Raw genomic sequence first — 12,267 nt, 5'->3', positions numbered from 1 at the left:
ATTTTTTAATTTTAGTTAAGGTATATGTTATTCTAAACAAGGATATATGTAAAATAAAAAATAGTGTAAAATTAGTAGTTTGATTATGTACAAATAAAATCTAAAATGATGTATCCATAATTTTGGTATTCATAATTATCCATAATCTAGGTGACATGAGGAGAATTGTCCCTCACACTTCTCTTCATATCAACTAGATTATAGATAATTATGAACATATAGTACTTTCGAAATAAAATTTATAAAAGAGAGTTTCCGTTCAAGCCACCTAATACTTCCCGTTACTGGTTATAAAAACGTGCAAGTGTAACCGACTAAAAAGTCTCCAACAAGTTTTATGGGCCTGAAGGGCCGGGATTTTGGGCCCTTTGGCCCATCAAATTTAAAAAAGTTTCCCGTTCATTTGTCACCGACTTAAGTTTTCCGTTCGCGTTATACGGTCCCCTATAAATTCCCCTCGGTTCCATACTCCCGTTGCATAATTTTCGTTCAAATTTCGCACCTCTTACTCCGCGAGGGAGACAGAGTTCGTCACTAGGGTTTACGAAATCGTTCAAATTGTTTGGGGGCCTGTGGTTTGCAGTTTCGAATTGCCAATTCCGTCACAAGAAGAACTGATCGGAGGGATCACTGTAGGTTTCCATCCAATCAGTCATGCACTCTATTGTTATTCAATTTTCGCATCTTCTAATTGCGGAAATAAAGTTGATAACTAGGGTTTATGAAATCGATTGAATTTTCATGGAGATCTGTAGACCGCAGTTTGGAGTTGCGAATTCCGTTGACGGATCAGAAGCAGAGGAAGATCCTATTCGAAGGAACTAGTGCTAGTACCACTGTAACTGGTCGTATAGATGGAAAACTGAACAATATGGCGGTGGGAGAGAGAAATTTCGTATGGTTGTTTGAGGAGTTTAGTGGAAAATCCATAGCTTCCTCCATCTACGTGGTAATCAATTCGTTGGCAGCTTTCTCTTCTCCCACTCCGACAGCGTCTCCTCCTATTCTTCTCCTTCTGAACGCCACTTCCAAACCTCCTTTGTCTTAGTAAGTCTCCCACACATACATACATACGTTCACATACATGTTTATTGACTTATTGTACTTGATTGATGATAGCGCTTCCATGCCGTTCAATTTCATGATTAATGCTTTGACTACATTACCCAGGTTAACTAGTGTTTCTTGTTTGGTGAACAACTAGGGTTTCGTTGGCAGGCAACCTGAACATTTCAATTGTTTATGCTCATAATCTTGATTTTTTTAATGTACTGTGCCACTTTGTAAGGGTTTTTGAACTGTTGTTTCTGATGTTATAGAGGTACTTATTTCGATCAAGCAAGGCAAAACACTTCTAACTTGTGGATGATTAACAACAAGGCATATGAATTTTACTTGACAATATGACCAAATATGTGTGCACAGTTTTGAGTGACTGTAAAAGATTATTTATGGGGTTTACTTGTCGATTTGGTTGGTATGAGATATTTGTTAATTTCTTTACCAACAATATATTTGTTAATTATAGCTTTTATTTGTTTATGTGTTTTCTAGATGTGTTGCCTGCTCTACCATCTAAAACCCTTGTTAAAGATACCTGACATTGCATAGCGTATATATTGGTCTCTACGAATTTTGTACCATTCCATGTCATCTTGGTAAACTATTATGGCTTTCTGTTCTGATGGGAAAAAGGCAAAAAGAAGAAAAAGACTAAGAAGACATTTAACTGAGTTTTACTTCTCTGTTCAAGCAAAGCATTGTGTCATTCTATGAGTCAGCTATTTTCTTGCTGGAATTTTGGTTCATTAAGATTACAAATGGAGGTCAATTTTTATGAAATGTTATACTTTATATGACAACATTTAATTTCGACATAAAAAAACTCATCTATGTATTTTCATTTCTCTCATGTCATAAATATAAACATTTGCTGCAGGAGGCCAGTGAGGTTATGTTGGTACTGAATGCGTTACAGCATGTACTGTGTACAGTCGGCTCTTATACGAGTTCAGAGAACAGAAACTCAGTCCCATTCTGTTCTGATCCAGATGACCGGACCTTGCTTAAAATTTCAAGTCTGTGGAATAGGTCTTCAAGCACTTGCACTTTTGGGGAGTACGCATAACTCCATAAGCTGTTCAGGTTGGTTAGTGTTTCTTTGTATAAATCTGTAGATTATTTTACAATTTGGATTCAAATCAGTGAGGGAAACAACACAAATTTTTTGAGTCCACAGCAATTGAAAGTCATTGTGATGGTACAGCAGGACCACTATTCTGTCAATAAAACAACGTATTTGTGTTTTCCAAAAGTAGTTTCTCCATTATGCAGCCATATCTCCTTTAAATAAGAGGTTATCTATCTGTACTGGGAAATTATTATTCCTAGCTGTACAGGCTAAATTGGTGCGCCAGCCACACATTCCTAACTTGCAGGATTTTATCTCCAGGATGATGAGCATTTTCTCATTTTTTTTTTCCTCTCTTAAGTCTTAACTTAGGCACACAGACTATCCCAATTACATGGCACATTCATATGCTCCATTGCCATTGATTTTTGCCATCATATCAAACTGAGAAAATACTTCAAAGTTGCAGACTAAAATCCACATCTGACATCTGTATGTAAGTTCTGCATGTAAGTACATATATCTTTCTTTTTCCCCTTTTGTTTTTTTTTATTCAAATGTAATTTTGATAACGTCTAAGTATATAATATTTCTGAGTCGCCATCAATAATATTTGTAATAATTGAGATTCGCTCTCGGAGTTTTTCCAAAACAGTTGTTGAGGTCCTTGTGTCAATCTGTCCCTATTTGGCCGGAAATCTTATTTTATAGGATATAGAAAGTTTGAATTTATGGAAATGTTAGGCTGTAGATTCCCATATTCAACTATTGCAAGATCTATCGATATTGGTGGTTTTTTTTTTCCCTTCCTACGAATACTGTAATTTAAGAGAGTGCAACATAGCCGCGTAACTTTACTCTTGAAGGAAATAGTGATATAAGGGATATATTAGTATACTTGCTGGTTTTCTTAACACATTAGGGAGATGTTTTTATGGATTTAGGAGTTGAGAGGGTGATTTTACAGATGACACAAAGTTTAGGGGTCAATTGTTAATTTTACTATTTCAAGAGACTAAAATTTAAAGAACAGAACGAGTAGACCAGTAATTTTATTGCAGAAGAAGGCATGTTCAAACACGGGCGCCGGCTTTGGACAATCATCATCCATTGTACAAAGCATTGCACGAACCGTTACGTCAAAGTACAATAAAGTCTCCCCTGTGTCTCTCTCTCTCTCTCTCTCTCTCTGATTGTCTCCTTACAATTTGGAAATGATTTCTTGCCTTTCAATGACGCAGCCATCACAGCAACCAAGTAGTTGCAATTGACCCGCTTTACCTTCTCCCTTGTCTCTCTCTGCGTGTCTCCTTACGATTGGGAAATGATTTCTTACATTTCAATGACGCCTGCCATCACAGTAACACAAAGTACTTTGTGATTGACCCGCTTCCCCTGCACTCCCTTTTTTTTTTATAAACAGATAAGCTCGTAATAGCAAAAACGAGGAGTCAAAGGATGAGAATGTCCATTCAATGGGGGTTATTGTCGTATAGTCGCCTTTTTAACCTTTTAAGTGGTGAGCGGAGATTGGGGTGGTGGTCAGTTTCTGTGGATTGGAGAGATGGAGTTGGAGACTGAAGCAACAAAAGTTGGGAGTCTGGTATTTGCTGTTAATGGAGAGAGGTTTGAACTCTCCTCTGTTGACCCTTCTACAACTTTGCTCGAGTTCTTGCGTTACCAGACTCGATTCAAGAGTGTCAAGCTTGGATGTGGTGAAGGTACTCTTTCTTTCTCTATCCGGATGGAAATTTGGGTATGTTGCTTCGATATGAATGTATTGAGTGGGTGTGATCAGTTTGGTCTTTGTTATGCACTCCTAGTGTTTGATGATTTGCCTGGGTTAACGGGCTTTTTGATTCGTTCGAGGATATTGATCTGCTTGTTCGTTACTTGGTAGTTGTAGTTAGCAGATTTTTTCAAAGCAGTTTCCTATCTAGCATAAATGATTACTTGAATCTTCGCTGCTTGACCAGATATTTGTTAGTGCCGATGTGCTTCATATCTCATCTTCTATGGTTACTGTACACTGTTTTCCTCAAATTATGTTTATGCCTAAACAGAGGAGGAGATGTAATTCAAACTTTAAATCTTGGACATCATCATATACAATCTAGCATAACAATTGCCCATGTTGACCCAAGAACCAACTCTGATAAGGGGAAAGTTTACATGTGAATGACACTCGCGCATGGTTTAGTCAAGCATATCTTGTGGTAGTAGCAAATATTCAAATGAAAATTCCAATAGTAATATAATCTTTGACTCGATGGCTGTGAATTCTTCAATTCCATTGTCTGACGTGCTTGAGGTAGTCTGGCTTTCAAGTGATGAAATTATATAAGAGTCTGAATTTCTACAACATAGAACACATTCATACATCATCTTAATGATTAATCACTATGAGTGATTATGTTTTCAGGTGGTTGTGGAGCGTGTGTAGTTCTGCTGTCCAAGTATGACCCTGTACTAGATCAAGTTGATGATTTTACAGTGACTTCATGCCTCACACTACTTTGCAGTGTGAATGGGTGTTCAATTACGACATCAGATGGCTTTGGAAATAGCAAAGATGGATTCCACCCCATACATGAGAGGTTCAGTGGTTTTCACGCTTCTCAATGCGGCTTTTGTACACCTGGAATATGTGTTTCACTCTTTTCAGCCCTGGTCAATGCTGAAAAGACCAATCGGCCTGATCCTCCTCCAGGATTCTCCAAACTGACTGCTTCTGAAGCCGAAGCGGCTACTGTTGGACATCTTTGTCGTTGTACAGGGTATCGAACCATTGCAGATGCTTGTAAAAGTTTTGCAGCTGATGTTGATATTGAAGATTTAGGATTGAACTCTTTTTGGAAGAAGGGAGACAGTAAAGAAGTAAGCATAAGAAAATTACCAGGATATGTCCGTAATCACAAAATTTCCACATTCCCTGACTTCTTGAAGGGGGAAATAAGATCTGCTATGCGTTTGGATTCAAAGAGATATTATTGGTACAATCCTGGCAGTGTTGATGAACTTCAAAGCCTACTACAAACAGTTGCGGCTAAAAATGGAACCAGGGTAAAACTAGTAGTAGGTGATACGGGTAAGGGGTACTACAAGGAAACTGAACAGTACGATGTATACATAAATCTTAGCTATTTACCCGAGCTCTCTGGTATTTGGAGGAATCAGAATGAGATTGAAATTGGAGCAGCTGTGACTATTTCTAAAGTTATTGAAGCTTTGAAGGAAGAAAACAATGCTGAAGTTCACCCCCAAGGTGAGACAGTATTCAAAAAAGTTGCTGCCCATATGGAGAAAATCGCATCTAGATTCCTTCGTAATGCAGCTAGTGTCGGGGGAAATTTGGTAATGGCACAAAGGAAAAGTTTTCCTTCCGATATAGCCACAGTTCTACTTGCTGTGGATTCGTTGGTCAAAATAAAGACCGGTACGGGGCTTGAAAAGCTTTCACTGGAAGAATTTCTGGGACAGCCTCCATTGGATTCTGAAAGTGTACTTTTAAGTGTTACAATCCCAAATAGGAACTTGATGAGCAATTCATCTTCCAAAACTGACACCAAGATGGTATTTGAAACCTACAGAGCTGCACCACGACCCCTTGGAAATGCATTGCCTTATTTAAATGCTGCTTTCCTTGCTGAAGTGTCTCACTCTAAATCTGCCAATGGAATGATCTTGAAGAATTGTCGTTTGGCCTTCGGTGCTTATGGAACTAAACATGCAATAAGAGCTAGAAAGGTTGAGGAATTCTTAACTGAAAAAAAGTTAACCATTGGTATTCTATATGAAGCCCTTATGTTAGTTAATGCTACTGTGGAACCTGAAGATGGTACGTCAAGTCCGGCATATAGAACAGGCCTGGCTACTGGTTTTCTTTTTAGGTTCCTCGGCCCCTTAACAGAAACTAGTAGTAATAGTTATAATGTTTTGTTGGATGGATATGATATCACTTCAATGTCTGAGGCAAAGCAGAATCATGAACATCTTGATCATGTGAAACCCCAAACTTTGCTCTCATCTGGGAAGCAGGTGTTTGAGTTAGGCGAAGAGTATCGACCTGTTGGTGAGCCAATCACAAAATCAGGAGCTGCCATTCAGGCATCCGGTTTGTATATTTCTCATACTCATCAGAATATTAATTATTTAGGAAAATTACAGGCATAATATTTGTCATCAGGAAGATTAAAGATGCATTTATTTCTCTCTTCATCAGAAGACATTGAGAAAAACAGCTTGAATATATGAAAATTTATCATGAGAAGTCATCTATTCTACTGTCCTATAAAGTTTCCCATGTCACAATGGTTGCTGATTAACATTTAAGCAGAGTAACAGCAGTTGGTTGACTTAAATCTTCTATAATTTGTGCTGAAAATTGTGTTTTTTACGATGAGGTCCTTGTTTTCTCTTTTTCTTTTGAGTTACCGTCAAAGTATTTCCTCGTGCATTTTTTTAAAATTTTCTCCATGTTACAACCCCTATTTATGTAGGTGAGGCCGTTTACGTGGATGACATTCCCTCTCCTCCAAATTGCCTATATGGAGCATTCATTTATAGTACACAGCCTTTGGCACGGGTGAAGGGCGTAGAGGTCAAGTCTAAATCCATACCCAATGGAGTCATTGGACTAATTTCTTTCAAAGACATTCCGGAATCTGGGGAGAACATAGGTTCTCAATTCATATTTGGTATTGAACCTTTATTTGCTGATGAGATTACTCGCTGTGCTGGTCAAATTATTGCCATTGTGGTAATTTCTCTACTCGTCATTCTATTGGTAATATTTGGTCATCTGGTTTGAGGAAGTTCACACCTATTGATGAAAAACCTTGATCTTAATAGAATTAAGAACAAGGTTGGGTTGAGAGAAATCTCTCGATTTTTGTTTAGTTTATTTGATTCATCCTTGGTTCTCATCACCTATTAACAACACCAGTGCCTTGGTCAAATGCATGATGTGCCGCTCTTTCTTTTCTAACCTACCTTAAATTTGATCCTTTAGGTTGCAGATACCCAGAAGCATGCAAATATGGCAGCAAAACTTGCAGTAGTTCATTATGATACAGAAAACTTAGAGGCTCCCGTTTTATCTGTGGAGGATGCTGTTAAGGTTTCTAGCTTTTTTGAGGTTCCTCCTATTTTTTACCCCAAACAGGTTGGAGATTTTTCAAAAGGGATGGCTGAAGCTGATCACAAGATTCTCTCTGCCAAGGTATTAGCCCCCTATCCCCATCGAACACACCTTGAACACTCACAAAGAAGGAAAATGGATTAAAAAAAAGAAAAAATGGACAAAGAACATGATACGTCCTTTGGGAGCACCTAGAGCTTTACATGAGTTTGTTTGCAAGAATCTTTGTTCGTGGTACTAATTTTTATCTGGAATCCAGATGATATTGGGATCACAATACTATTTCTATATGGAGACTCAAACTGCCCTTGCAATTCCTGATGAAGACAACTGCATGGTAGTTTACAGTTCAACTCAGTGCCCTGAATTAGGAGGCTCTACAATTTCAAGATGTCTAGGTATTCCTGAACATAATGTACGTGTCATCACCAGAAGAGTTGGAGGCGGCTTTGGTGGAAAGGCCATGAAATCCATGCATGTGAGTATCCAACTAGAAATTATTGAAGTTCTCGCTTTTTCATTGTCGAGAAGTATGGCTCTGAGATTTTTAATCTTAATTGTTTACATGGTGAAAAATGAGTTTGAATTGCTGCAATAAGAATGGATAATCACGGCATGGGCAAGCTTGTGATCACTGTACTGATATCCATCTCTGTAACTGTCCCAACAGGCCGTGATATATCGCAAATGGAGATTGATATAACTTTTCTCTTATGCATATAAATATTGATTCATTGTATTCTCTGTTTTATTTGGTTAGTACTAAGTCAGCATTGCTAATGTGATGTTTCAGGTTGCCACAGCATGTGCACTTGCTGCTCAGAAATTACACCAGCCTGTCAGGATATATGTCAACCGCAAGACTGATATGATAATAGCAGGAGGAAGACATCCCATGGAAGTAACTTACAGTGTAGGGTTCAAATCTGATGGAAAGATTACAGCCTTACGGCTTGATATATTGATCAATGCTGGAATAGCTACAGATGTCAGTCCACTTATGCCAAAAAATATAATATTTTCCCTTAAACAGTATGACTGGGGTGCTTTATCTTTTGATATAAAGGTATGCAAAACAAACTGCTCTTCTAAGTCAGCAATGCGAGCCCCTGGAGAGGTACAAGGTTCATTTATAGCTGAAGCTGTAATTGAACATGTAGCAGCTACCCTTTCTATGGACGTGGATTCTGTCCGGCAAATAAATTTCCATACATACAATAGTCTTAATTTATTCTATGGGCATAGCTCAGGTGAATTTGTGGAATACACTTTAGCTTCAATCTGGGATAAATTGGAGATATCTTCAAGATTTAAAGAGCGATTCGACATGGTAAACGAGTTTAATAAGCACAACGTATGGCAGAAGAGAGGTATCTCACGGGTACCGTGTGTGATGGAAGTGCGTGTGGGACCAAGCCCTGGGAAAGTGGGCATTCTACGTGATGGATCTATTGTTGTGGAAGTTGGAGGGGTTGAAATTGGCCAAGGGCTCTGGACAAAGGTAAAACAGATGGCTGCATATGGCCTTAGTTTAATCAAATGTGGTGGGAGTGAAGAACTCTTGGAGAAAGTCAGAGTCATACAATGTGATACCTTGAGTTTAATTCAAGGTGGTCTTACTGCTGGGAGCACAACATCTGAGGCAAGCTGTGAAGCTGTAAGATTGTGCTGTAAAATCTTGGTAGATAGACTATCCCCTCTCAATGAAAGATTGCAGCAGCAAATGGGTTCTATTAACTGGGAGATGCTTATTCAGCAGGTAATGATCTTCAACATGGTATTGAATATTCATGTAACATTTAATGCTTGAATCTTGAATATTCATGTAACATTTATTGAACTCCCATAAAATTACCACTTTGTGCAGTAATCATCCTTCTGAGATGCTAGGATGAATCTAAAATTTAGAAGTTTTAGATATCTATCCAAATTATAAATTTGGATTAACCAACCATGAACATTGTTGTGTATGATTGGTCACCTTTTACTAACTACTTTAGCAGAAGCTTTGTTTTTTCTTTAGCTATTATTTAGATTAGGGTAGATACTACAAGAAGTGTTAAAATTGTACTAACCAAAAAAAGTGTTAAAATTGCATTATTATTTTAGTGAGACATTTTAATGGTCCTGTTAACGAGCTTAGGGCAGCTGTTAGGGGATCACTAGCTTTTGCCAATTATACAACTCGCAAAATCATGGTTTTGCAAATTCAAAACTCAAGCTAAAAGACAAGCTTTCTCAGGTATGTGGACCACTTTTTGTGCATACGGCGATGTGAATGGTAAAATCCCCTTCTTTTATTAGGGATTTATTTAGATAAGTTTTTTTTATTTTATCTTTCTTTTGCATGCAATAAAATCCAGGCCTCTATGCAAAATGTCAACCTGTCAGCAAGTTCTTACTTTGTTCCTGAACTGACTACCAGTGGCTACTTGAACTATGGCGCTGCAGTGAGTGAGGTAAGTTTTTCTGGAGCGGCTTTGTGCTGCCGTGTTCATGGTTGATGAGAGACTAAACTAGTTTCTTGTACTTTGTTACAATATATATAAATGATGTGATGGATCAAACCAACAAGTTAGCACGTTAAGATTAGTTATTTTGCTATTCAACCCAATAGGCTAATATGTTAACTTGTTGGTTTGTGGCATTTCATATCATTTATATATACATCCTAACATTCTTAATCTGGGATTTATGGTTGACCACTCTATAAAAACAAAAGACCCAGTTGGATTATCTATTCAAATTTGCAAAATCTAATTGATTAGAGATGATGTTGCAGGTTGAGGTAAATCTTCTAACTGGGGAAACTACAATTTTGCGTTCAGATGTCATCTATGACTGTGGAAAAAGTCTCAACCCTGCTGTTGACTTGGGACAGGTTAGTCAAATACATTCTACATTCAAAGTGCATACAAACTTACCTTTGCTCAAGAAGGACTCATTTAACTTATCAGGAACCATCTCCATGCTTCTGCTTCTATGCTATTTGCATTGGTATGCTGTTTGTTCTCTTCGTTTAACTTCTCTTTTTCTTCAAAAGAGGAGGGAATCTGTCCCCTTCACCCTTCTTAAACTTTACTTCGTCATATATGCAGCAGAACCTGGTTGACCGCAGCCTTTCTCATTGCATCAGCTTTTCTTTTTAAGGTCCAACCTTGCAGATCCTTTATTTTTAGACACTGCAATTTAACAATTAAAAGCTGATTTTTGCAGATTGAGGGAGCATTTGTTCAAGGAATTGGTTTTTTTATGTTTGAAGAATACCTGGCAAATGAAGATGGATTAGTGGTGGTAGAAGGTCCATTGACGTATAAAATCCCAACGATTGACACCATACCTAGACAGTTCAATGTTGAAGTCCTGAATAGCGGACATCACCAAAATCGCGTTCTCTCTTCAAAAGGTATGTCAAACTTCATCTGAAAACATTTATATATAGGCCCCATAAAACGACCTCTGTGTAGTCGGTTTTCCCTACTTTCTAACATACACATTTTTCTCTTGAATAGAAAGTATATTGTACTTCTAAAAGTACCTCAAGGTCCTCAACTGTGTTATCGTGATTCTCGTAGTGACCTGACACATTTTATTGGGAAACTGCTGGCTGATATAAGTTTATTCTCTAAGATAATCACTCTAGTTCCTTATTCTCCTTTCCCTCTATTCCCTTGAATATAACGTCTTTAAACTATGTAATTATGATTTCCTATTATGTTTTCCCACAAATCCTAAGGACTTGAATGGTTTCCAGAGACTCCACGGATGGGGCAACATTTCATTACTATCATCATTTCACCTCCTCGTGCACCAGGGTGTTTACTAGAGCTGTTTGTTTCCCTCTGGACCCTCTCATGAAAATTCTCTCTTAGTAGCTCAAAGCTAGGCAGCTAGCATGCTTGGCTAGTTATGAGCTCTCATGATGATGTGTGGGCCTTGACCTCAGATTATTCCTTGTTAAGAGTGAATGTACATTGTCTAATTTAATCTGGTTATTTACAGCTTCTGGAGAGCCACCACTACTCCTGGCTACCTCAGTTCATTGTGCCACAAGAGCAGCTATTAAAGAAGCTCGCAGACAACTTTTCTCATGGCAGGGCATCGAGAGGATAGAGACAGCCTTCCAGTTACCGATCCCTGCCACCATGCCTGTTGTAAAAGAGCTCTGTGGGCTCGACATGGTGGAGAGTTACTTGCAGTGGAAAATGAACAAGGAAGGGGTCCTGTAACTGTCAGTGTGTGTAAGGCGTCTGCTGCGTATCTCAGCAAATTGTATTTGTGTGTTTCATCCGTCAGATGTAGTTAAGTCTGATACTAAAGGCTTAACTTATTGTTGCAATGTGTTTAGCTCAGGTCAAGGTTACTGTTGAACCTTGACCAAGCTTATTTCATGAACAAGCACGTTCACATTTTATGACTAATTAGGAGTCATTTCACTGGCGTTAACAAGCATGTATATAGTGATACCAGGCTTGATCATGTGTTCTTGATAGATCGCTATTTTGTTTTTACGATAATGTATTGAAAATTTACCTTATGGGTTTTGACTCTTGACCATATAAAAGATGAGAGAAACAATCCGCATTGTCACTAGTCATTATCATTGATTTTATTCTTCTTCTCCTAACGAACGAGCTCATTTGCTATTAACAATAGAAAACCCAAATATTCGATGAACAAGCTCTCTCATTTCTAAACTGGATAAAGAACAGAACAAACTTGGAAAGAGCTCACCGAGGCTGAAACACGAGCAAGGCAATACCGCATACCATCCATATTTCTCAAGCCATTTCCAATTTCCAATACCACTCACCAACGCAATATTGTTACAAGACTCGTGCATGTATTAAAATCGAGTGGAAACCTGATTGGGTTGGGTGTCTTTCTAGTCAGTTGAATAAAAAGTTCGAAATCAATTAGTTTGGAGTTTGGACTTCCAACGAATTGTACATGGATACCTCAATGTATTTTGGAAACCTGATGGCACATCATAATC

At 38.1% G+C, this 12,267-nt stretch overlaps 1 protein-coding gene and 1 long non-coding RNA gene across 2 annotated transcripts; both read left to right on the top strand.

The window, feature by feature from the left end:
• Nucleotides 1-499: 499 nt before the first annotated feature.
• LOC119991310 lies at nucleotides 500-2,314 on the top strand. The gene is made up of 2 exons (XR_005466205.1): nucleotides 500-1,047; nucleotides 1,940-2,314. It is a non-coding gene; the product is annotated as an uncharacterized LOC119991310 (long non-coding RNA).
• Nucleotides 2,315-3,276: 962 nt separating this feature from the next.
• Nucleotides 3,277-11,808, top strand: LOC119991309 (indole-3-acetaldehyde oxidase-like). The gene is made up of 10 exons (XM_038837654.1): nucleotides 3,277-3,852; nucleotides 4,554-6,245; nucleotides 6,631-6,890; nucleotides 7,143-7,352; nucleotides 7,531-7,749; nucleotides 8,065-9,030; nucleotides 9,635-9,730; nucleotides 10,054-10,152; nucleotides 10,488-10,677; nucleotides 11,274-11,808. The coding sequence occupies exons 1-10, from the start codon at nucleotides 3,696-3,698 to the stop codon at nucleotides 11,498-11,500; spliced, it is 4,116 nt and encodes a 1,371-aa protein (XP_038693582.1). The 5' UTR covers nucleotides 3,277-3,695; the 3' UTR covers nucleotides 11,501-11,808.
• The last annotated feature ends 459 nt before the right edge of the window (nucleotides 11,809-12,267 follow it).

This window comes from Tripterygium wilfordii, chromosome 22, assembly GCF_013401445.1.
Source record: "Tripterygium wilfordii isolate XIE 37 chromosome 22, ASM1340144v1, whole genome shotgun sequence".
NCBI classification, from domain to species: Eukaryota; Viridiplantae; Streptophyta; class Magnoliopsida; order Celastrales; family Celastraceae; genus Tripterygium; species Tripterygium wilfordii.
This window is presented reverse-complemented; position numbering and strand designations above follow the sequence as displayed.

What these genes read in the sequence shown, in the direction of transcription:
- LOC119991309 (XM_038837654.1), top strand. Translation starts at nt 3,696, where the DNA reads ATGGAGTTGGAGACTGAAGCAACAAAAGTTGGGAGTCTGGTATTTGCT. An exon ending in ACAAGATTCTCTCTGCCAAG is followed by an intron (nt 7,353 to 7,530) that starts GTATTAGCCCCC and finishes TCTGGAATCCAG; the next exon opens with ATGATATTGGGATCACAATA. An exon ending in CTGCTGTTGACTTGGGACAG is followed by an intron (nt 10,153 to 10,487) that starts GTTAGTCAAATA and finishes TGATTTTTGCAG; the next exon opens with ATTGAGGGAGCATTTGTTCA.